The sequence below is a fragment of the Eptesicus fuscus genome, chromosome 8, assembly GCF_027574615.1.
Source record: "Eptesicus fuscus isolate TK198812 chromosome 8, DD_ASM_mEF_20220401, whole genome shotgun sequence".
NCBI lineage: Eukaryota > Metazoa > Chordata > Mammalia > Chiroptera > Vespertilionidae > Eptesicus > Eptesicus fuscus.
Genome location: NC_072480.1, coordinates 71,825,013 through 71,852,036, shown reverse-complemented (window position 1 = coordinate 71,852,036; position 27,024 = coordinate 71,825,013). Strand labels below are relative to the sequence as shown.

Genomic DNA, 27,024 nt, shown 5'->3' with positions numbered 1-27,024 from the left:
CTCTCATCATTGATGTTTCTATCTCTCTCTTCCTCTCTGAAATCAACAAAAATACATTTAAAAATACCTATATGAAAGGAAAGAAAGAGGAGAGCAAGAGGAGAAGAAACAAAGAAACTAACAAACAAAATCGTATCTGAATTGTCAACACTTTCAATTAACATTTTAAAAAGTAATTGCATCATTTTATTAACATACAGTGAAAATGTACTCACATGAACACATCTGTGTTAACATCTATTATGGAGCCCAAAGTATCCAATTTCTTTGGGCAACAGTTAATTGGTGTTTATATACTGAACACTTATGATGTACCAGACACCTTTCTAGACACACATAATATGTGTGACAAATTTTTTTGTTTTTTTGTCTCCAAAGATTTTGTGCTTTTTAATGGACCAAGACAGACAACAAACAAAAAAACAGTTTTAGGTACTGTTAAGGGTAATGTGTATATTTTCTAGGACTGGCAAAGCATTTAATGACTAAATAGTTTTTAAAAGACTGGAATTTTTTGTTGAAGAGATTAGTCATTATCATAGAGATTAAAGATAATCTAATATTTTGACAAAGGCTATAGATCCCAAAGCATTAAGTAATATTAACTCTTAAATAAAATGGGAATGACCCTCCCCCACTAAAACATGTTTTGTTTTTTATTTTTCTGTAGCAAATTGTCAAAAGTTTTCTAAAGTAGAGAGAATAATATAAACTCCATGTTACTATGGAAGCACTTTGGACATTTACACAGTTATGTACAGTTTTTAATGGTTTTGAACACAGGTGCCCTAGAACAGATAAATATTACAAACCTGAATTTTCCTACAGAATGGTTTTATTTAATACTAAGCTATTAGCATGGAGAGATATCTTCAGGATCGAGTTATGTATTCTTAAAAAGTAAGGCACCTAGGAAATCTGTCAAGAAAGTAAATATGTGATCAGCAGCTTATTAGAAAATCTGAAAGTTTGCTGTAACTACTAAGGGATATAAATAAATAGCAGGTTGGCATAGCCTCATTTAATAGAATTTTGCAACACCAAAATACTAGTCACTGCTGGGTGCAGGGAAGCTTCTTTTTTTCTTTTTCTTTTAATGAAAATTAGGGGTTTCCAATGTAACAAATTTCCTCATCGCCCTGTTAAAGCTGTTTATGGCTGCAGACCCAGAGTGACATCATCCCTATTATCACATGCTGTTTCCCTTTCTTGCTGATTCATTGTGCATTTATTAGTAAAGGCCTTTGAAATATGCCACTTCAAGTGGAGCAGCCAGTCTCCAACCCTGTGTTTCCTACTGCTGTGCATGGCAACGGCAACTGAAGACATTCCTCAGGGTTCCAAATGGATTTGTCAAACTCACCAGAGAGGAATGAATGAGTTAAGGCAAATATTCTTTTTTTCTAATACCAGCCTTGATTCATTTAAAATTACCCCCCAAACAAAATAAAGGCCACGTTGTCAATACAGCCCAAACAGACCTGAAGTGAACAAAGCCTACCCTTTCTCTTTTCTCTCCGTATCTTTACTGCCCCTGAGTTTGAAATGCAGGCTCACTGCCCTGCTTTCACATCCCCAAGTCACCTGTCTGGGATCTATTACACCAGATGTCTGTCACCTGTATGAAAGTGAGAGAAGCCACTGGGCAACTTGACCTGATGCTCACATCAGCCAAGGGGGGATGTGTTCCATAGCAAGTAAAGACGAGTTTCTGGCAGCTCACACTCTGGAATCAACCTGGCTGGTTTAAACCAAGTTCTGGAACTTGGTCGCTGTGCAACCTAAGACAATGTGGGTCTTAGATTCCATCTCCCTGAAACAGGAGGGTTAAGTGAACAACTGTAAAGTGCAGACCAGCATGCCTGGCACATGGTAATCATTCTCTTATTCTTCTACTAGAGGCCCGATGCACGAAATTCGTGCAAGAGTAGGCCTTTCTTCCCCCGGCTGCCAGCACCGGCTTCCCTCTGGCACCGAGGACCCAGACTTCCCTCACAACCCCCACTTCGTCTGGAAGGTCGTCCGGTCTAATTAGCATATTACACTTTTATTATTATAGATTATTATCACTGTTGTAATTACAGGGTGAAGAAAATACAGCTTAGAATGGTTCTCAGTGTTGGTTGCTATGAAGTTACTGCCCTTTTTATATGTATATGAAATTATTATGTGTATAAAAATGATAAAACTATTAGTAATGATTTTATCTGCCTCAATTAAAACAGACCAGCTTATCACTCAAGATAATCAAAACCACACAGTATATCAAGGAATATCTTTCTGTCTATTTACAGAGAACTATTATTTACCAGCTGAATAACAGGAATTATTGGGTAGTGTTTCAGGCATGTTTTGAATACATCTGAACAAAGTCACCAGGCTCAATTCGTCCCCAAAGACATGGACTTTTTTCCTCTGTATTAGGTGTCCCATGGCAAACGTGCTATCGGTGTATAAAACCTGAGAAACAAACCAAAGAGCTTTGTCAGAGGAGAGCACAAAATGGGAGGCATTGCACAGCAACAGCGGAATGAGGGTGGAACCTACCTGACCATATATAAAAAAGTAACCGGTTTCTTTAACTAATATTTTATTTTCTCTTTCTTCTAGTGCTCTTCCTCTTTTAAAGCTGAGAAGCCAGGGAACAAACGTGTAATCTCCTACAATGAAGAGAACAATTTTTAAGACAGGAAACTGAGAAAAACAGTTTTTCATCTCTGCCTAATTACTAAACTAAGTCTGAGACATAGAGGATAATTTTATCTTAATAAAAAAAGAAGAAGAAGAAAAATCACAGTACTCCACTGGTTTCTCCGCTGTTATTTACATATTAACCCAGTCAACTACCAGATATAGGAACTTGAGACCAAACCCTTCATTTGTAATGTCTGGTTTTTCTCTCATTCTTCTGAATTCCAGCAATTTACCTGATAAAGGCTGGATGGGAAAGGTTGAGGCAAAGGGTGTACAAAGTGTCTCCGAATAACACACTAAGATAGATAGTTCTCAGTTTTCCTTCCGTTCCCGGAGCAGACGCAGTGAGTTTGTGAGCATTTAGCAAAGGTTATCGGGAGAAAGCAAACCCCTCTTTTCACTGAAATAATGTTAGATCCGCTGTGTAAATGGATTGGTTCCTTTCAAGGTGAAGAATGCAGATGGTCTCGTCACCATGATGAAGAGGAAGTAAAGTCCGTAGATGTCCATGCAGCAATCATGGATCCAGAATGTTTGTTGCTCGACTTTGAGTTGAGTTTAGCAACAGGTCAGCAACTTAACAACAGTTCTAAGAACTGAGACACCGGATGTGCATGGGCCCCACCTACTCAGTGGCCTCCCTACTCCATTTTAAGTGACTCTGAGCAATGCTTACTGCATTTTATTTTTTCCATTACAACTTTCTGAAAATATTCCTATTAAAGAGAGTACATGTTTACTTGTTTTTATGTACTGTCTGTATTTCTCCCCACTGCACACACATGCATATACATCCACATTCATGCTCACATACACACATGGATTCTACTCCATAAGGCCAAGGCTATGGTTGTGCTATGGTCAATAGCTGTAAACCCAAATGTTAAGAATAAAGCTTAGCACATAGTATGCACTCAGTAAATATGTGCTGTTGAATAAATATCAAATCCTTAAAGAAAACAGACTAAACAGTAAATGAAAAGCTAGAATATACACTTAAGCATAAATATTATAACGTGTTTCCACATCTTAAAACTTAGAGTTTTAGCATGCTAGTTAGACTAAGTACTGTGATTTAAAGTAAATTTCATCACTGCTTTTATGAATTATATTGGAATAAAATAAATAAGAGACTTCCACTATCAACATGAGTATGAAAATACATATCTCCTTCTTTACCTCCTGTAAATCATATGAAAGAAACAGATCTGTGTTCTACAAAATAACTGCAAGCAATGCCAAAAGCAAATGAGATCACACTGAGGGATGAGTGTAAAAGTAAAGAGAAGAAGAATAAAAAATGGTGAGAGGGGCTGGGAGTGCAAACCTCACAAAGAGCCAACAAAAATCAGCTCCCTAAAGGTGAACAACCCCTCATTTACATACAGACATCTCTTACAGACAAACAACCCAGGAAATTTCAATGTCAGCTAAAACACTTGGGAAATTAGGAGGGGGGCAAAGCTCATTTAAATGAAGGAAAAAGAAGTTTCTGAAGGGAAAGAAAGGTTTTGCATGAAACAAAACAAGATGGAAATAAAAAAAGATTAATAAAAATGTACAATAGAATATAGAAAAGAGGCAGGAATTATCAGCATACATTTAATTGGAACCTTGGAATTTTGACAAAAAAAAAAAAAGGAAAAGTCAAACAGGGGAACCATCTAGACTAGAGCTACTACAGACTGAGAGGGAACATCATGTGCCAGAAAAAATTGGTTCCAAATAGTTTTATTAGTTTATTATTGCTGCTGTACCAAATTATCACAAATATACTGACTTACAACAACACACATTTATTATCTCACAATTCTAAACATCAGAAGTCTCACTGGGCAAAATCAAGGTGTTGGCAAGTCTGTGGTGTTTTTTTCCAGGATTTTGGAAAACACATCCTTGCCTTTCCAGCTCTGCAGTCTGCCTGTGTTCCTTGGCTCATGGCCTCTTCCATCTTCCCAGGCAGCAAGTACCTCATTCTGCTTTTATTACCACATTGCTTTCTCTGGATTCTGACCCTGCTAATCCCTCTTTTAAAAGGATCTTTGTATTTACACTGGGCCTATGCCAACAAACCAGACTAATCTCTCCTAATTCCTTTTCTTAATCACACTTGCAAAGTTCCCTTTGACCTACAAGGAATATACTCACAAGTTTTGGGGATTAGGATGTGAATACTTACTCTATCTACACAATAGGCAATTCTGTGATATATATTAAAATAAGTATTACATTTTTAAGGTAAGTAAATAATTCTTTGTATAACCAGACAGGAAAGTCAAACTACTTATGAGAACAAAAATTTCTCTTACTATAGTTTTCTTCAAAGTACAAAATACAGTTCAGAAATTTCTACAAGACACTCAAGTAAAGAAAGGGTAAACTGAGAATATTATATCTAGCCATCTGTCCTAAAAGTATAAAAACGAAAAAAGAAACAGCTTTATCAATGCAAATACTTAGTGACCATTGTTCTCATGAGCTCATTTTGAGTAAACTAGAAGAGAATTACATTCAGTAAATAAGACATGAATGAGGAGACCACAGCAAAAGGATTTGCAATAAGTATTGAATATATTAATTTGTAAAACAAAGACAAAAACACATAAAGAGAACTGTTTGACAAAAAGGGGTAAAATAGTTTAATGTCATGACAATATAGAAATTAAATAATTAACAAATTAGGAGAAGTAGAAGAGGAAAAATATTGGTAGTGAAATTATCAATCGTCTCATTTGTACCAGCTGGGGTTTAAAGAATATAAATTAAAGTTGACAGATCAAGTAATAATAACATAAAACTTTAATAGTAAATAGATAAAAAATTAAGAAATATAATACTGCTATCCAAAAAAGGTATGGTGAACAGGAGGATAGAGAAAGAAAGAGGAATCATATTAATTTGATCATAGACAATCAACAGATATTGTCTAAAAATAAAATTTTAGATGTCAGAATGATGCCATGAAAAATGGCAGAGTAGAAAGCTCAGATAATAAGTGTCTTTACTGAAGCAGCAACTAAGCTGACAAAAACTCATAAAATCAACATTTTTGGATGTATGAAATACGTATGTAAAATCTGTATGTATGCAAAAAACTTAATAGTACCAAGGGCATTAATGAAGAGGGAGGGAAAAGCCATTAAGTTTCTGTAAGAAAGTATTATAGTATTTTTTGCTTACTCATTTACCATCTTCCAGCTTGGCAACAACATGGAAATAGGGGCCTGAGTCCCAGGTGGCACCTTGCTGGTGCCAGGAAGTGAAATACTTAACTTTATTCTGAAAATATTAAGGATATGCATTTTGACCCATCTTGAGGCTTCCTTCAGATGGATGCAGCTCCTCAGGCTGTTGTCAATTAAAAGCTTTGAAGACATATACTACCTGTAGCTACCTAGAGCAAGAGACAGCAGATTGGATAGTCAGCAGACTGACAAAAAGCCTGAGAAAGAGGAAGATACTTAAAGGAATAAGGGCTTTCACACCCTATCCCAAATGCCAAAGAATGCAATGTGCATGCCCAGAGCCAGATCCATGCTCAGAAAAGACCTGAAAAAAATCCTAAGCCACCTGTAGTTGATCTTTAGTCTCTACATAAGTGGAAGGGGAAGTCTAAGGCAGAGTTGCTGGCAGCTGGACTAAATGCTAAAGGAGTGCCCCAGCTCAGAGCCAATCTACTAAGAAAAGGGGAATATTTTTTATTATTGTTGCTGTTCCTGGTATTTAAGTGAATCTCTGTCAGGATTAGGATTAGAGATTTAAAAAATAAATCTCTGACATATTACTTTGGGTAAGGGAACAAAAATAAATAAATAAACAAATGAAACCACAACACAGTAAAATGTTTTTGCACAGCAAGGAAAACCACCGACAAAACAAAAAGACAGCCTACTGAATGGGAGAAGATATTCACTAATGATACATAAGATAAGGGATTAATATCCAAAATTTATAAAGAACTCAGACAACTTAACACCAGAAAAACAAACAACCCAATGAAAAATTGGGCAGAAGACATGAACAGACCTTTTCCAAAGAATACATACAGATGGCCAATAGATAAATGAAAAGTTGTTCAAAATCATTAATCATCAGAGAAATTCACATCAAAACCAAAATGAGATACCACCTCATACCTGTCATCAATAAATCAACAAACATCAGTGTTCATGAGAATGTGGAGAAAAGGGAACCCTAGTGCACTATTGATGGGAATGCAGATTGGTGCAGCCACTATGGAAAACAGTGTGGAGGTTCTTTAAAAGATCAAAAATGGAACTGCCTTATATCTGAATATATCTGAATATATTAAGACATAGTATATCTGAAGATATATATATATATATATATATATATATATATATATATATATATATATATATATCTCTGAAGAAACCCAAAATACTAATTCGAAAGAATATATGCGTCCCCATGTTCATTGCAGCATTATTTACAACTAGAGGCCTGGTGCACGAAATTCGTGCACGGAGGGGGGTTGTCCCTCAGCCCAGCCTGTACCCTCTCCAATATGGGACCCCTGGAGGGATGTCCGACTGCCCGTTTAGGCCCGATCCCGATCGGGCCTAAACGGACAGTCGGACATCCCTCTCACAATCCAGGACTGCTGGCTCCCAACTGCTTGCCTGCCTGCCTTCCTGATTGCCCCTAATCGCTTCTGCCTGCCAGCCTGATCACCCCCTAACCACTCTGCTGCCAGCCTGTTTGCTCCCAACTTCCCTCCTCTGCCGGCCTGGTCACCCCTAACTGCCCTCTCCTGCAGGGTTGATCACCTCCAACTGCCCTCCCTTGCAGGCTGGGTGCCTCCCCACTGCCCTTTCCTGCTGGCCATCTTGTGGTGGCCATCTTGTGTCCACATGGGGGCAGGATCTTTGACCACATGGGGGCAGCTATATTGTGTGTTGCAGTGATGATCAATCTGTATATTACTCTTTTATTAGATAGGATAGAGGCCTGGTACAGGGGTGGGGGCCAGCTGGTTTGCCCTGAAGGGTGTCCCGGGTCAGGTGGGGGTTCCCTTGGGGCGTGGGGCAGCCTGAGCGAGGGGCCTGTGGTGATTTGCAGGCTGGCCACGCCCCCTGGCAACCCAAGCAGAGGCCCTGGTATCTGGAATTTATTTTCCTTCAACAATTGAAACTTTGTAGCCTGGAGCGGAGCCAAGCCTGGGGCTCCCTCCGAGGCCGGCAGCCATTTGTGTTGAGGTTATAATTGAAACTTTGTTGCCTTAAGCGGGTGGGCCCGGCCAGGGTGTGCAGTAAGCTTTGCTTCCCCTGTTGCCGGCGGCAACCCTGGCCTGCTCTCTCAAGCTCCATTCTGCTGCCATTTGTTTGAATTTGTTTACCTTCTATAATTGAAACTTTGTAGCTTGAGTGCAGGCTTAGGCCTGGCAAGGGCAGGTGGAAAGCTTGGCTTCCTCTGTTACCTAGGAAACCTTGCTCTCTGTGGCTGTAGCCATCTTGGTTTGGGATAATTTGCATGCTCGCTCTGATTGGATGGTGGGCATGGCTTGCGGGCGTGGCTTTGTGGGTGTGTTGGAGGTATGGTCAATTTGCATATTTGTCTATTATTAGGTAGGATGGCCAAGATATGGAAGCAACCCTGATGCCCATCAATAGATGAGCGGATAAAAATGTGGATACATATACACAATGGAATACTATTTGGCAGTAAAGAAGAAGGAAATTTTGCAAGACCTAGAGGGTATTATGCTAAGTGAAATAAGTCAGGCAGAGAAAGAAAAATACCATATGATTTCACTTATATGTGGAATCTAATGAACAAAATAAACAAACAAAATAAAAACAGACTCACAGGTATAGAGAACGGACTGATGGCTGAAAGAGGGGAAGTGAGTTGCAGGGCTGGGTGAAAACAGAAAAGGGATTAAGGGGTAGAAATTGATAGTTACAGAATAGTCACAGAGATTTAAATTACATAGGAAATATAGTCAATAAAATAATGCTAACTATGCATAGTACCAAGTGGGTTCTTGAAATATTCGGGGACCACTCTATAAAGCACATGATTGTCTAACCACTATGCTGTACATCTAAAATTAATATAGAATAATATTGAATGTAAACTGTAACTGAAAAGTTAAAAAAATTGCAAAACTTTTATTATTTTAAGTAAAAAAAATCAAATTTCATGCTTTTTAACTTAGATACTTCTATATATATCTAAAAGAAATATATTGTTTCACTTTTTTTAAATATACATATCTGCCCTGCCAGTGTTTATCAGTGGTTAGAGCAATGGTCCATGTACTGAAGAGTTGTGGATTTGATGTCTGGTCAAGGGCATGTACCTCAGTTGCAGGTTTGACCCCTGGCCCTGGTTGGTAATGTCTCTCTCACATTGATGTTTCTCTCTCTCTCTTTCCCTCCCTCCTTCTCTATCCCTCCCACTCTCTAAAAAGAAATGGGGAAAATATCCTCAGGTAAGGACTAACAAAAAACACAAACAAAAAAATGTACATATCATACTAACTTTTTAAAATGTGCTTTTCAATCAACATTAAAATATTAAACTATATGTTGATATATGCCCTAATTAGTCTTCACTAATAAATAATATTCTATGAAAAAAATCAGGTTGACCACAGAGGTAACAAAAAATAAATAAAAGACTTCAGTGACCACACAGAATAAGAAATATAGTCTTTGCAAAAATATTTTTGAAAAATCAATAAACCAATGGACAACTGCAGCCCACAACAATCAACAGCAAACCTGTGGGATGGGAAAACATAATTTCTAGATTTACTACATTATAATATTTAAATTGTTCAATCTTCAAAGAAAAATACAAAACATAAACAAACAGAAAATTATGGATCACTCACAGGAAAAAAAAAAAAGAAATTTTCAGAAACCATTCCCAAGGAAGCCCAGACATTGAACTTAACAGAAAAAAAAAACTTTACACCTTTTAAATATGCTTAAAAAGCTAAAGATAATCATGGAAAAGGAACTGAAGAAAACGAGGAGAATTTTGTTTGAATAAATAGACATATCAGTAAAGAGGTAAAAATTAATTTTGAAAAGGGAACCAAACAGAACTTGTGGAGCTAAAGAGTGAAATAGCTGGGCGGCGGCGGGGGAGGGGGGGGGGGCGGGGGGGGGAGGGAGGAGGGAAGTTACTGGAGAGTTTACACAACAGATAGATCACACGAAAGACAGAATCACCCTAGCTGGTTTGGCTCAGTGGATAGAGCATCAGCCTGCAGACTGAAGGGTCCCGGGTTCAGTTCTGGTCAAGGGCACATGACTGGGTTGTGGGCTAGATTCCAGTAGGGAGCATGCAGTAGGCAGTCGATCAATGATTCTCTCTCATCATTGATGTTTCAATCTCTCCCTCTCCCTTCCTCTCTGAAATCAATAAACATACATTAAAAAAAAAAAAGACAGAATCAGCAAAAGGGAAGACAGAACAATTGAAATGATCCAGTCTGAGAAGCAGAAAGAAAAAGGAATTAAAGGAAGTAAAGAGAGCATAAGAGACCTGTAGGACACCATCAATCACACTAATATATGAATTAAGAGAGTTCCAGAAGGAGAAGAGAAAAGCACACGAAGAATATTTGAAGAAATAATTGCCAAACTCTTCCCAACTCTGAAGAAGAATAAATCTATACATCCAAGAAACTCAATGACTTCCAAGAAGGATAAACTCAAAAAGATCCATACCAAGACATATTAAAATGAATCAGTTCAAAGACAAAGACAGGATAGAATCATGAAAGCAGCAAGAGCGAAGCAACTCCTCAAGTACAAGGAATGCCTAGTAATAACAGCTGACTTCCCACTTGAAACTATGTAGGCAAAAGGCAGTAGGATTACATATTTAAAGTTCTGAATGAGGGATTATGTCAGCAAGACATGGCAAAGTAGAAAGCCTTATAAATTACCCCTCCTCAGAAACAATGATTTAACAATATTATTGGAACCAAAATACCTTGAAGAGAAATTCAGAATCCAGCTAAGAAGTAGAAGTATCCTAAAGGAGCACAAAGTGTACACACACCAGTGCCTCCCCTTAACAGGTTTAGCTCAGCACCAAGAAGACTGCCTCAGCCCATGATTTCCTCCTGTGGAGGGATGGGGAGCCTGCCTTCTGTGGAGCTGGTTTCTATCTTGCCTCATACCAAACACAGATAAAGCAAAAGAGCTTGGTCCCTGATACTGTTAGAAATAAAGAAAAGGGGAGAACATCCCCTTATAAGCCAACATTTTTTGCATGATTGAAGAAAAGCAGAGAACTGATGCTTTTCCTTCAGTGGGGAAGAAAGGAAGCAAAGGGGGTCTTGTCCCTAGCCTTAGAGTGGGCTAATACCAAGCCCTACTAACCAAGAAACCTGTTTCCCAGTCAAAATCAGTCCAGAAAGACTGAAAAAGGTTACTTTGTTATCTTCAAATGTAAAGATAACAAAGCAAATCTACAAGGAATAGGAAGAATCCAGAAAGCACAACACAATCAAAGAAAGGAAACAAGTTTCCTGTAAATAACCTGAAATAAATGGCTGAAATGAGTTGTAAATCACTTTCACTCGTAAAAGTTAAAAGACAAAAGTATTAAAAAGAACTATGACTACAGTAATTTAAAAGTTACACAATATAAAACGATGTAAACTATCACATCAATAACATAAAGTGTGGGGGAGAGGGAAGTTAAAGTTGAGAGTGGCTGAATGGGTTAAAAAAATCCAACCATGTGCTGCCTACAAGAGACTCACTTTAACTTTAAGGACACAGAGAGTCTTAAATTGAAGGGTTAGAAAACAATATTCTATGTAAATAGTAAACAAAAGAGAGAAGTGGCTATTCTTATATCAGACCAAATGGATAGTCAAACACTGTCAAAAGAGACAAAGAAAGTCATTATATGATAATCATCAAGAGAGTATAACAGATATATATATCGCACATTGGAGACTCTAAATGTGTAAAGAAAATACTCGTAAAGAAGAAGTAGACAATAACATAGTAAGAATACAATTCAATACCCCATTTTAAAAATAGATAGACCATCCAAAAGAAAATTAGTACAGAAATAGAATACTTGAACAACACCATAGACTAAGTAAACTTAACAGATATACAGTACCAAAATACAGTTTTATAACTACACAGGAAAATTCTCCAGGATGGATAAAATGTTAGGGTGCAAATGAAGTCCCAAAAGTTTGAAAAGACTGAAATCATATTAGGTATCTCTTCCAACCACAACAGTATGAAACTAGAAATCAATAACAGGAGGAAAACTGGAACATTCACAAATGCATGGCTGTTAAACAACACATTCCTGAACAACCAGTGGCTCAAAAAACAAATCTAAAGGTAAATAAATCCCTGGCCAGGTGGCTCAGTCGGTTGGAGCATCATCCATTACATCAAAAGGTAAATGAAGAAATATCTTGTGACAAATAAAAATGGAAACAACGTATCAAAATTTATGGGGCACAGTAGAGCAATGTTACTGAAACGTACATGCATACTTACATTTACATACTGTCCAATGCTTGCTGGCATCACAAAGCCAGCCCATGGGTCCAAAGGGCAAAAGCACCCAGATGTGCACCCTGGATCGGTGGAGAGCAGCCACCACACTAAGAAAATCATAGCCCTGAGCAATTCATACTCACAATGGAGTAGCAGTTGTATTTTTCTGTGTAGTTTATAGCATTTTTTTTTTTGGATAAATGTGCAAAACAAATCTTTTCCAAGTCATATTTTTAAAAATTTTATCTTTGGATCTTAGTGTCTTTTGCTGGCTTAATTTTAATTCTTAGGAAACAGTTTGCTGCGTATTAAAAGTTGTAAACATAGGCCTTTGGAAAATGCAGAGCCATTAATAATAATATAGTTTCAAAATAGTTTAATATTTGTGTTATGTTTAAAATAACTAACGTCACACAGAAAAATACACATGCAAGATAGCACTCCTGGGAATCATGACAAAGGCCAATCCAAATTCATTATCTGGACTTGTTTCCCCATGCCTGGCTCCAGCTTAATTTCCTGACACTTTTGAACTCCCTTTTATGAGTCACAACCCAAACATTCCCTTGCCCCTTGACGGCTTTATGTTTCTCAATAGCATTTAATTTTATGAATAGCATTTATATCTTGTTCATTTCTTTTTTTTTGTTTTTCCTTCATCAGAAGGTAAATTCTATGAAAGAAGGAACCACATGTATTTTAGTCACTCTTAATTCCCAGTGCCCACACAGTAATTGTAACATTGTATATTCTTAACCGTTATATGTAAAATATAAAGCAATAATTTCACATTGAAGGTTCATCATCAGAATGTTGTGTTTACTTATTTATACATATTATATATTTATTAATAAACTAATTAGTGTAAGATGTTTATGATATGTTTGGTTTTATCTTCATCCTACTATGATTTCTACAATCTAATATAAAAGGATAATTAATATTTGTGATGATCTTGTGGCATTATAAAAGCCAAAATCATCCTATATAATAAAAGGATAATATGCAAATTGACCCTAATAGCAGAATGACCGGAAATGACCAGTTGCTATGATGCGCACTGACCACCAGCAGACAGATGTTCAACGCCGGAGCTGCCCCCTGGTGGTCAGTGCGCTCCCACAGGGGGTGCTCTGCTCAGCCACAAGCCGGGCTGATGGCTGTGAGCACAGCAGCAGAGGTGGGAGAGCAGAGGTGGGAGCCTCTCCCACCTCCTAGGCAGTGCTAAGAATGTCCAACTGCAGCTTAGGCCCGCTCCCCGAGGGGGCAGGGGGAGAACCAGGCCTAAGCTGTCAGTCAGACATCTCCCAAGGGCTCCTGGGCTGCCAGAGGGATGTCAGACTGTCAGCTTAGGTCTGATCCCCTGGGGAGCGGCCCTAAGCTGGCAGGTGGACATCCCCCAAGAGGTCCCTGACTGCGAGAGGGTGCAGACCAGGCTGAGGGACCCCCCCAGAGTGCACAAATTTTTGTGCACTGGGCCTCTAGTTTCTAAATAATAAAAAATTGAATTTGCTGTAATATTGATTTTGTTTTATCATATGCTATTTAAAATTTCTAAGTATTAGTATCTCTAAGATAATTCTGTTTTTAAATATTTATATATCTATTCCCTAATTATTTTGAATAAATTATTATTATTATTTTATATCTGACTATAAGAAGTTTGAAGTAGAGAGTTGATTTGACCTGAAATTTGAATACAGTCTTTGGACTTGAAACTTACAACTAATTGGACTATACTGAATTCTAAGTGGAAAAATTACTGCGACTATTTTATTACCTTTTCGTATAGTAGGCATGTCACTGTCTGCAATCAGTTGCAAGCAGTCTTGAATGACTGAAAAGCAAAAATGTATCATTTTAGTTACTTGAATAGAAATAGTAAGGGAACTAAGGTGACTTAGAACATAAAGCTACAAACTCATTCTCCAGTAACACCAAATCTATTATACTTTCTACACAGCTTGTATATTGTTCCTAAAATTACTTTATGAAAGTTGTCCATGGTTTTTTACTGTAACTTGTACTTGAAATATAATTTGTCTTTTAAAATTCATGTTTTAGAAAAACTCTATATGCTGTTGAAATAAAGTAAGTATATCATCTTTGCTAACATTTATTGAGAAGACACAAATCCAACCTCAAAAAAAATCCTAAAAATTATGTGCTGAAAGCTAAGTCTTGTAGAGTGTAAACAACTTGCCCAGGACCTGAGGTGGAAATCACATCTGTTTCACTCTGGAGCCAAAGTCAGGCTTTTGTTAAAATATTTGGACCAAAAAGAGAAGAGCTAGAACATCTTTTAAAAATAAAATGGAAGCATTTCCCTAAGACTGCTTAATCAGTAAAGTTTCTGGGAATAATCAATGCATATCACATATTACATGTACAGTAGAATATTGCAGAGAATAGTCAAGGGAATAAAAAACTATTCTGTTAAATAAAAACAAAAGCCATCAGGTAAAAGCAAAATAAATAGACTGTAGGAAAAGAAATCAAAACAGTAAATATATTTGAAATATATAAACCTAAGTGTGCCTATTTTAAATTAAGAAACTATTAGTTTATATTTTTATTATCTAGCAAGTATTTTACTCAGAATTGAATACTTTAAAACATGCTTCTCAATGTATAGATTTTAAGAGCTTGACACAAGAATTTCTGCTTCAGTTGATTAACTGAAAAATTTATAATATTTAAAGCATAGAATAACAGATATAATAATCCTACCTAATAAAATGGTAATATGTAAATTACCATCACTCCGCTATGCCCACGATTGGGCCAGCGGGACTCGGGGTGGCCGGGGTAGCCGATTGGGCCGGCAGGACGCTGAGCTCGCGTCGCCAGTGGCGGCGCGAGGTCAGCGTCTGCGCCATGGCTGTGCTGTGGAACAGAAGGGGCCTCTGGGGCAGTGAGCTCACGTCCCGCCGCAGACCATCAAAAGCGGGGGAGCTGGGTGCCTGTCTGCTCTGGCACCAGCCGACAGGCACCCAGCTCCACCGCGATTGAAAGCGAAAGCATGTAGGGGACCCTACACGTGCATGATTCAATCATGCACTGGGCCTCTAGTTTTATATGATATTCTGAGGCTGTGCAAATGCATTGGCCTAAAAAGAATTCCATTAAAGGGACTTATCACATAAGAAAATCTGTTAAGAAATTTCCCTTGGCATTTAAAGGTGAAATATAATGTTAAAAACTGCAATTCCTTTATAACAAGGAAACATTTCTAACACATTTTTATGTTAATCTGATCAATTCGATAGGAACAGCATGTTTGGCCTACTTTGTGATTCTTTCATACATTTGTAAAACAAGGGTAGTTATGTCTGTGCCATAAGGCAAGTGTGACTCAGTGCAGTTACTATGGCAGATCCTCAGCCACAAAAATATGTAAAAGCATCGTAACAAGCAGAACAGTTGTAAGGAGGCTTTGAATTTAGAAGTAACAAAACATCCAAAGCAGCTAAAGTCTGAAGGTCACACCATATCAAAGGTCACACTATATAGCCACATTAAACCTCTTTTAGATGTGTTTCTGTTTTTCCAACAAACACTTCTTAAGAAATGACTACTCACAAGGCACCCTGATTACTTGTGTGAGGGAGGCAAGGGTCAGTCAGAGCACCTAAAGCTCTACTCTTTCCTCCACAGAGAGAAAAGAAGAGGATGTTGACAAAAGTCAAATTTCCAAATTTCTATCTTTCTTTTGTCGTTATGTGTACATGCATATTAAAAAATTAAATGAGATAATGCATATGAAACATTTAGTATATAATAATTGCAAAATCACTCTTGGCTAGTAGTAGTAGTAGTAGTAGTAGTAGTAGTAGTAGTAGTAGTAGTGTTAGCATTATTGTTCCTGAAACAACATTGCACCCAACAAACTGGGAACATAATGAAGGACAGTATGAGAGCATGAAGACCAAGTGAAGCTGATAAAAAAGAGACCGAAGAAATACGATAATACATTACTTCCTATTTCAATGAACCCTTCCCCTGACTGCTTCCCCAAAACTCCTGTAAGAGAGTTTTACACAATGAGTGATGCTTCAGCCCTATCAAAAATTGATATGAAATTTTTAATTTTAACTGAATTTTAATCTCCGCAGCCTAACTAAAACTTGGCTACAACCTACATTTTGAAATACAAGGATCTATTCCATCATGTAGTAGCAGAAATCTACATTTTAGAAGAAAAGATGCTATGGAGAGAAAAGTTTACTTCAAGAAATACCCTTCAGAAAAGAAAATGGGATCTAACTATCACAATAAACTGATGAATAAAATAGAACCAGAGGCATGGAAACATGGAACAGAAGGAACTATACTCACCTACTCAGACATATTTAAACGCACAGTTTCAGAAAAGGAGGTCATCTTTATATACCCATGACCGTGTATCTGCATAAATAGTCCTCAGCTTTTCATCTGGTGAAAGCCCCTTCATCCTTTAGGGCTCAGGTCAAATATCTGCTCTTTCCCTGATCCCACTTCACTTTGAACATACATTTCACTGTACATACTAATGGTTTCTTTAACTGTCTCTCTCCCTAGACCATGAGTCACCTGATATTAAGGATTATCATTTTCAAATTTGTAATGTCTGGTTTAGAGCAGACTGAAACAGAAATCTGTGAAACAATTTATAAAAGAAAATAGTCATCATAACCTTTCCAAATAATTCTTTAAAAACCCATCCTTACTTCATAATACATTAAATAAATTAGTGCTTTAGGGAAAATAGGTTCTATTAAAAAAACAAAAACCTATTTCCATAATATCTGAACCCTCTAACAATAAATCTTTGGGCCCATGTTATATTGAAAATATTTTCCATAACAAATAATTCTCAATAATAAAGTATTTAACCTTTATCTACAGAACTGTAGCATGCTATTATATTTTAAAAGTAAATGGTTATGTGCTTTTTGCCTGATTTCTTACTAATTATTTCCCTGACACACTCTACAGCAGTTAGAAGAGGAAAAGGATGAGTTGATGTCTGACTTCAAAACTAATGTCAGAAGCTATCACAAGGCAGTTATTTTCAATTTCCCCTGTCTCAAACAGTCTAGCCATAAGAGGAAGAGAAGAAGGAGAGAAAAGCCTGAACTTGTAAAAAACACTTCAATCAATCAGCACTTGCAAAAATCTTTAAAAATTTAGAAGAGTTAAGGGATAATGTCAAGGTGTTGGCATGTGTTATGCCTCTTCCACCTACTAAAATAAGGCCTCTTTTATACTCTTTCTATTTCCTGTTTTATTACTATTCTCATAGTCTAGGATACAGTCTTCTCTTGCCCAAATCTACTGAGTCTTCCAAAACCAGCTCAACCCTTCTCCACCAAGGAGTAGGTAATCTTTTAGTCTATAATCATCATCACTAACATCCTATGATTCCATAACTATATGTCTCTCTCACTGCTAATAATATTAGCAAAAGTCTGGGTATCAAAGGAGTCAGTAATTTTTCTCAAATCTGGTATCTTACTTGAACAGTAAGCATATACGGCTTGCATAATTGTAAAAACTCAGAATTTATAGTCAATAGATAATGAATTGACTTCTCAAACCAATGAGCTGTTTAATCATGAGACTGACATAATTTTGAAATGTTTTCTTATCTAAATAATGAAAATAATATCTATTTCGTAGTGTAAGAATCCATTGCAGTCATAATTTACATGTGCTTTATAAAAGCTAAAGAGCTTATTGTTTATTTTCTTAAATTTTACATTAATTTTGTTTAATTTCTCTAAATATTTAGTTTGTTAAGAGGAGGAATTGATGCTGTCTGGGCCTCAATTATACCATCTAAAATAAAGACAGTAATGACAACCTAACAGGGTTATTGAGAGTGTAAAAGATATCACAGACCAACAGGGCATAACCCAGAGCTTAGTACACATGGAACAAACCAATAACTTAGTTTCTCTCTTCTCTTTTCTGTATATTCCAGAGTGCCTACCTCAGAGCTTGGCATAGTGGCTATTCACTCTATTATGAGGAAAATATGTTTCTTCTCTAACTGCTTAGAAATGGGTATATCCTTTCAAAGAAAATCCCACCACAAAAAGGGACAGCTACCAATGTAGTTTTTTTTAGTAAGACTTGACTTATAAAAATCATACTTAAACATTAAAAATAATACTATCCATTCCTACAGAATTAATAATGATAACACATCCTACAGAATTAATAATGAGACCACATCCCTCAATATTAGGAAATTTATGTGTAAAATACCTACCCATGTCTGAATTCTTTTTTAACTGAAAGCATAAAGAATTATTGAGCTTTTAAGAGAAGATAGAAAGACTTACCCTGGCCTCCCCATTTGAAATGGAAACATATCCTCTTTCCCTTTCCTTGCCCTTAATGCTGCCCTAAAATTTTTACTTTTATAAAAAATATATTTTTATTGATTTCAGAGAGGAAGGGGAAGGAGAGAGGGATATAAAATCAATGATAAGAGAGAACCATCGATCAGCTGCCTCCTGAACACTCCATGCTGGGGATTGAGCTTGCAACCCAGCATGTACTTTGACCCGGAATCAAACCATGACCTCCTGGTTCAGAAGTCAATGCTTAACCACTGAGCCACGCCGGCCGGGCTAATATTTTCACTTTTTCAATGTATTTGGCATTTTCTAGTATTATAATTTACTCATTAATTATGTTTATTGATTATTTTCTGTATTTATCTGTTTTGTTTTTCAATCAATACCCAACAACTAGAATAATTATTGGAAACTAGCAGCATTGCAGAATATGTGGAAGAGATGCAATATCACTCTTGGCTCCATTGATTTGTTTCCTGGCTCTTCTGTTTACCAAAACTTGACAAGAACAGGGTTCAAAGATTTGGTTGTCAGATCACTATTTTCATTTCAAATACTTTTTTGAAAATTGAACAGAAGCCTGCTCTTGCAACACTGATAAAAGAGTCTGTCATTATTGAAGCAGGGGGTAAAAAATAACACTCATGGGAGAATCTGGCCAAAGATTACCATGACAGCAGCCAGCTGTTTCTGTTCTAGGAAAGAACACGCCCTTGCTGGGTAAAAGGTTCCAGTTAGCCTAATTTTGATACAAACTGGATGGTTGAGTTCTACATTTTATGCTTTCAACAAGTAAGTTACAGCTGAGCCAGAAATGTCAATGAAACAGACAGGACATTATAGACCCCTCAGACATCCCATCTTTCCTTACAAAGGAAATGGACTATGAATTTCAGAAAAGAAGACTCAAAAATAGTATTGGTATTTTTTATTTTAACAATTGAAAATGTTTACCCCCGATTAACAGCTAAATTACAATATTAGGTGTTAATTTCTATTCAAAACTCTGTTTGAAAATGATAATACATTGTGGTCTCTTGGATGATTCCCGAGACTTAAAAGGATATTAGTGGGAAAACTGGTAAAATTCAAATAAAGTCTGGAGTTTCATTATTAGTTAAGTCCCAATGTTGGTTTCTTAGTTGTGACAAAAATACAATGGTAAGGTAAGATGTTCACATCAGGGGACACTGGAGGAGGGATATATGGCAACTTCCTGTACTATCTTTGCAACTTTTCTATAATTCTAAAATAAGTACAAACTAAAAAAGTTTACCTAAAAATGAAGAAGCCCTGGCTGGTGTGGCTCATTCAGTTGGTTGGAGCGTCATCCTGTAATCTGAAAGGTTGTGGGTTCAATTCCATACCTAGTTTGCAGGTTTGATCCCCAATCTGGGCAGGTATAGAAGGCAACCAATTGATATTCTCTCTTGCGTTGCTATTTCTCTCTCTCTCTTTCTTAAAATCAATAAGCATATCCTCAGGTGAGGATTAAAAAATAAATAAAGAAAGAAGAAAAATAACAAAGCAGTTTGGTCAAAATCTTACAATAAATATTTAGAAGACGAAATATGGGCACTCTTATTTTTATATTTCTTTGAATTGTTCATGTTTTCACCACAATTTTATTATTATAGTTCAGACAAGTACAATAAACATTATAAAAATAATGTATGTCTTTCTATAATTTAAAACACATGATTTCTAATAACCATTAAATATCCTATCAAAAGGAGAAAATACAAAGGCCACCTGATTTTATTTAAAATTAATAAATAATGGGTTCAGTAGAAACCCATTTAAAGAATTCATTTTCTTGCTAAAGATACTTATCTTTAGGTTTTTAAAAATTAATAGATTTCTCTAAATTTAAGTTTATAATCAGCAAATATAATTAATGATAAAGTGAGGTGAGGGTTCAAAATATGGGTCATCATGATTCCATTTGTGAAGAAATTTTAATGAGTAATATTTTTAAAGGCAATCACTTTAAAAATTAAAATTAGGAATATCTCCAAATACTTTATGGGATTTAAAAGTGAATTTTTAGTTAATATGAGCCATGTGGCAATTCTTTGATCCTGGATTTCCCCACATTTCTGCTATTATACTATAATCAGAAATTATCTTATGAAACACATGAAACTTAGTAAGACTTTTATTTGAAATACAACATAATCAAGAAAAACAAACTGGAGCCAAAGTAGCAAATTTTAAAATTCAGTAAAAGCAGCATTTACCCCTGGGAGGACTGGAAGTAGTAGCAAGTGGGAGTGTGGGATGATGGTGGTTCCTTCATCTACTGCTGTCAGTTTATGAATATCCATCAAGCTATATTCTTGAAATATGAACCCTTTATCATGTGTAAATAATACCTCAATGAAAAGGAAAAAATTTTAAATAAAACCATTAATCCATGAAATTTTAGTTAAAGAGGTTGCTGAATATAGGAGCTTCTCTATGACTTTTCAGTTCAAATTGTGTCTACTTGATGCACCAAGAAGGTCTGAGGCAAGTGGTTCCCAACTCTCCCATGACTCTAGCCTTGTGATCAGGCTCATTCTTTGGTTAATTAGTTGCTTGAAACGGCAAGTTTAAAATTTAATAACTTGGTCTCTAAGTGAAACATGGAAAAATCCCACCAACAAAATAATTCCAAATCAATCTATTTCGTTTCAAATTGAGGCCCAAATCCAACTACAAATATTAAAAGAATACCTACAGATGCAAGTGCCATGATAAGTATACAGAAGAAGAAAAAGGAGCCAGACTACATACCTTTGTACTCTTTAGTTGTACAGACAGGAATATACAAATGAATAGATAACAGTTTTGCTAGATGATATGTAATTCATAGCAAACACTGAGGCAGTACTAGGCTTGCTGCTGCTTGGGAGGTTGGGCTTTCTAGACCAACACACTAAAATTTACTTATAAATTGTATATACAAACAATAACATTGCAGTGGCTGATGAGATTTATGTTGGATTTATCAAAAATAAGAATAGGTAACATTCTGGTATATTAGTTGGCAATATTTAGCTATGAACCTTTTTTACATAGTTAAAAAATAATGGCACATTGTCATTGAGAAGTATATGTAGAAAGCAGAGTACCGTATTTTCCGGCATATAAGACAACTGGGCGTATAGAAGATTTTCCTAGGTTAAAAAGTCGTCTTATATGCCGGAAAATACGGTATTATAATTCTGTTAACTATAAATCTATAAATATGTTGCTGTGGCTTACAAACAAGCATGAGATCAAATGCTATATCATTTATTTAAAATGATGTACATTTTTAACAGTTCAACAAGCTATTTGAAAATGCTTAGATTCCAGAACAGCAACAAGACCTTTTTAAATTAACTTTGAAAGAATAGTGAAACCTACATTTAAAAACACATGTCTTATTGGGAAATTAAATTCAGTATTTAATAGAAATATTACATATTACTGAATATATAAATTAAACAGTGTAAAAATTCATTTGTCTCCTCAGTTTTAAATTCCAATAAAATATTAATGATCTGAAAGTGCATATAGGAAAGTAATAAATAAGAACATAAGTGAACACTTTGAAAGTCAAAGGGACAACCAAAGGTTTTGAGTCTTCCTGGAAACAAATCAGAACTAGAATGGAAAAAAAAAAACGAGGAAAGCTGCATAGGCTCAATCTGCATAGAATTTTCTCAATCTGCAGAATATCCTACCAAATAACAACAAAATCAGAGTTTCAGACAACATTCTTGGGTATATACATTCATTTTAGAGTAGTACTAAACAGAAGGACAGTACCTATAATAACAGCCCAGCTGATTTCATTGACAACAAATAGCATATAGTACCTGTCACTAAGCCTCTTATCTTCAAACCTTCCATCTGAGATTATTAATGCTATGAGTATACAAAGAGAGATATAAAGATATATAGAGATATATACTATGTACAATATATATAGATGCATGATATATCTGTATACATATATACTATATACTACACATATATACTATATGCAGAGGTGGGTGAAGTAGGTTTACAGTTGTGAGTACATGAAACATAGTTTATTATTTATTCTATTATTTTTCATACAACAACTATAAACCTACTTTTGCCCACTCCCATATACTATATTAAAGGTTTATAAAAATTGAAGGCAAACATGATGACAACAATGGTTACATCTGGACTGTGAAAACTGGGTAATTTTGATTCACTTGGTTAGAATTTTCTGTTATTCTCTAAGCTTTTTAAAAATTGCAAATTATTTGGGGACATTTTTTCATCAGTATATAATTTATAATTTTTGGTGCCATAAAAACATATATATGTAAGAACATGTACATGGGAGGAGTTTTAAAATATTAATAGAGAATATTTTGGGAGTAAAACTCAAGAGGTTATTGATTTCTTATTCTATTCTTTCCTTCTTAAGTCTGCTGAGCCTATGTCCTCTTTGCAATGGTAAAGTTAAGGTTTATTTTTAAAACTAATATGTAGAAGCAAGGGAATACTAGCACATAAGGGTAAAGATGACTGAGGCATCCTGATCCTACTAGTAGTGAAGCTCATCTATATAATAAAAACCCAGTGGTCGTAATGCTGTAATGACCAAAGACTGGTCACCAGGAGGTGCATTGATGGGTCCTGCGGCAGTGCCGGTGGGCAGGACTCTGGGGCCCATAGCTCATGCAGCGAGGCAGGGCTCGCAGCTCGCACGGTGGCTTGCTGCAGTGGGCTACTCGCACACTGGGCCTCTAGTTTCATTATAAAATTAATTAAAATGTTTTATTTAGCCGAAACCGGTTTGACTCAGTGGATAGAGCGTCAGTCTGTGGACTGAAAGGTCCCAGGTTCGATTCCAGTCAAGGGCATGTACCGTGGTTGTGGGCACATCCCCGGTAGGGGGTGTGCAGGAGGCAGCTGGTCGATGTTTCTCTCTCATCGATGTTTCTAGCTCTCTATCCCTCTCCCTTCCTCTCTGTAAAAAAAATCAATAAAATATATTTTAAAAAAATGTTTTATTTAATACAGATAAACAGATTAGCAAATCAATTAAAAAGAGTCTCCAAATACATTCAGCTACATATGAGGAATTGAATATAATAAAGTAAGCTTTCCATCACAAACAAGTTAAAAAATATCATCTAATAAATTTGGTTGAGATATTTAGCAGCAGTTTGGAAGAAAAACATAGAAGGGAAAGTCAAAGCTAGTATGACATATTCTACCAAAGTAAATTCCAGAAAGATTAATGAGTTGAACACCAAATTAAAACACTAAGTTATAAAAAAAGTCAAAACAGCAGAGAATAGAGTAGACTATTTAAGAGGTTGCTAACAAATGTTTTTAGCTTTGATGTATGAGAGAAAATCAAAAGGAAACATTTATCATATTAAAATATACAAATTCAAAATCTCTGTACAAGTTTTAAAAAGCAGCAAAATATTGTGAAAATATTTACATCAAAATTTTGATACACAATATGTCTAATATAGTTTATTCAAAATTATAAAAAATAGAACAGACAAATGAGAGCAGTTATAAATAACAATTAGCAGAAGATAAAATTAGAAATTATCAAAATATGTGGAAAGAATTTAATTCTTTTTAAAAATATATATTTTATTGATTTTTTACAGAGAGAAAGGGAGAGAGATAGAGAGTTAGAAACATCGATCAGCTGCTGCCTGCACACTCCCCACCGGGTATGTGCCTGCAACCAAGGTACATGCCCTTGACCAGAATCGAACCTGGGACCCTTGAGTCCGCAGGCCGACGCTCTATCCACTGAGCCAAACCGGTTAGGGCAAGAATTTAATTCTTATTTGTAAGCAAGCAACAGATTAAATTTGAGATACTGTTTTACAGTTACTAAACAAGCCAAAATAAATTTTAAAAAATAAGATGCTATAAAACTGTGGAGAACTTGTACACTACATTATAATTGCATTTATAACTCATTTTGAAAACAATATGGCAAAAAGTAGCAAGGGTGATAAAAATGTTTATCCTATCTAGTTCAGACATTTCAGCTACAGAATTTATGTTGAACATATAATTCCTCATACACAAAAGAGATTTGCAAAAAATTTTTGGTGTATTCCATTATAGTAAAAAAAAAAGGGGTGGGAGGAAATGATTATTAAATAACTGCATAATGAATAAGGTAACATAGATGTGTGAGAATTACTCAGCAATTGGGAAAATGCTTAATATATAATGATAAGTGAATAAAAAATATACCATGTTATAAATGCTGTATTTTTTCAATTATGTAGAAAATACAAATGATAAAATGCAAAATATGAAGATAATTGATGTGTTAAGGTATAGTATAAATACATTTCCTAGTTTAAAAATATTTAAACCCAATTGTTTCTGATAATTGGCACAAATATATGATAACCAGATAAAAACATGGTTTTATGAAATAAAAATATTTTTTATAAATAAGACATTTAGTGAAAAACAAATTTACAATCAAAGCATCGATTGTGTGTGTGTGTGTGTGTGTGTGTGTGTGTGTGTGTCTGAGAGAAGAACACCTAGTCTCTATGTCTTTCACACATTTCCCTTCAGAAGTACAAATACATATAAATAATTACACATGTTCTGTTTTTCTCACAGCAACTGTGAAGATGAAAGGAAACGGTAGGTGTGACAATACTTATCCTAGGACATCCCTACCTGGCACATTCTAGGTGCTCAAAAAATGTTCCTCACTACAAAGTCAAATGATGCCAAGCGTTTATTAAATTGTGTTATTAGTAAGTGCGATGCAAATGTTCTTCGTCTTTAAAATGAAGGAACTAAGGCTGAGCATTTTAGGAGGCCCCACCAAATCTGAGGTTGCAGGAGTCTTTAAACTTCTGTGGAACAAGTGGAACATGAAGAAAGGTAGAAACCACGGATATGTATACATTGCAGAGAAGCTTTAAAATCAGTGTGTCCGTGTGTATAAAATAAACTCTGTTAAGCACGAAACAAAATAAAACGCACACACCTGCTTCGTTTGATTTCACAGCGCACCCTCAGGAAATGTTTGTCTTAAGCTGACACTCCATGACCCAGGTAGACACGCACCAATTCTGCACTAACATGAAATGCTTTGTTTCTGGAGTGATGGACAATGCTTCTGGCACAGGAGTGAACTATTTGATGAGAAATATGTGCCCCCTTTTCCTCCTCAAATACTTCTATGCACAAAGGCTGCTCATTGGAGGACAGAACATGCTGTGCAGCCCATTAAACCTGCCGGGGCTCGGGCTTGCTGGGAAGCCACCTCTGGTGTAGATGGTCAAGTTCGCAGTTTCTAGGTTATGTCCACCTCTCGCTCCCCCAAACCAGTGCTATCCTCCACACCTGTGGAGGCTGGGATCTCTGATCCCCAAAGGCTTCTGGGCCACAGACATACCTGTTTCTTCTGGACCCTGAATGGCACGCTTCTTCCTGATGCTCCGACTGAAGTTGCTTTCTTGTGCAGCTGGTGGTGCAAAGATCCCCTAAGAGCAGAAAAAACACAGGTTATGGCAAAGATATCTGAGGAAGGAGAGGCAGCACCGTGGGGAGGACTGTGCTTAGGCCTCACTCAGCTCTGCTGCTTCGAACTTACTTTCAGTGCCGAGGTGGCAGCTGGAGCTTCCTGCACAGCTGCCCTGGGGGCTGCTGCTCCCGCCCGGGGAGGGCCTGGCAGCTGCTCAGCTCGGTGCTCCAGCAGTTCCTCCCGGAGGCTCTTCAGCTCCGCTTGCAGGGCAGCCACTCTGCAGAAGGACACCACCGTGAGGCAGCAGGACACCAGGGCCAGCAGCAAGGTCAAGGCCAGCAGCGAGCCATCTCTGGAGAACCGGGCAGAGGGGCTTTCCTTCTGGGGGAGGATGGAGACAAACTCCTTCAGTTTCATTTCTTCTCTTCTCTTAAGACCAGGAGAGAGGCGTGCCTGCTTCCCTTCTGTGGAGTCATTCATTTCACTCCTTGGACTTTGAAGGTTTGGGTCTTCAGAATAAGTGACCACGGGGAATGGGTCATTTCCTGTTATCTGTGTTTGTTGATGTCCTACATTGACTACAGCGGCCAGCTTGGCGCTTGCCCTCAGGAGAATTCTCCTGAATTTTCTTCTCCCCACACGGCTGCATCTCTGCCCCTACGTGCAATAGGTCTTCCTGGCATTCGCACTTCCAGCTGATTGCTCAATCGGTCTTCCTCATTTCACTTTCAGTTTTTCTCAGAATTTTAATGACATCTCAAAACATTCGGACACAAACGAGTCCCATAAATCTATTGATTCGGTGGAACTTAGGGTTTGAGAGAACTTCTAAGCGACATGAGCGTTTAAGGAGCTCCCCCTTTGGCATGATGAGAGAACTGGGTCTGCTGGGGCCATGTGGCTTTGCAGGGAAGGGGAAAAAAAAAAACCTCAAGTTCCTGATGGTGTAAGAAAAAGAATTAATGTGAAGGTCAGATAA

General features: G+C 36.7%; 1 protein-coding gene and 1 long non-coding RNA gene across 3 annotated transcripts in view; one reads left to right on the top strand and one right to left on the bottom strand.

Moving 5' to 3' along the window:
• The window catches only part of TNFSF13B (TNF superfamily member 13b), a 29,147-nt gene extending 2,479 nt beyond the window's left edge, over positions 1-26,668 (bottom strand). Inside the window, exons 1-5 of one of the 2 annotated variants that reach the window (XM_008143944.3) lie at positions 26,175-26,668; positions 25,977-26,064; positions 13,993-14,049; positions 2,548-2,660; positions 2,310-2,460 (exon numbers count right to left, since the gene is read on the bottom strand). In XM_008143944.3, the coding sequence (XP_008142166.2) occupies positions 2,310-2,460; positions 2,548-2,660; positions 13,993-14,049; positions 25,977-26,064; positions 26,175-26,525 (760 nt within the window). In that variant the 5' untranslated portion in view covers positions 26,526-26,668. The remainder of the gene's footprint in view (positions 1-2,309; positions 2,461-2,547; positions 2,661-13,992; positions 14,050-25,976; positions 26,065-26,174) is intronic. The other variant, XM_008143945.3, reaches the window with a different exon arrangement.
• On the top strand, positions 1,798-2,799 carry LOC114232373 (uncharacterized). Its single transcript, XR_003618426.2, has 2 exons — positions 1,798-1,872; positions 2,611-2,799. It is a non-coding gene; the product is annotated as an uncharacterized LOC114232373 (long non-coding RNA).
• Positions 26,669-27,024: the final 356 nt, after the last annotated feature.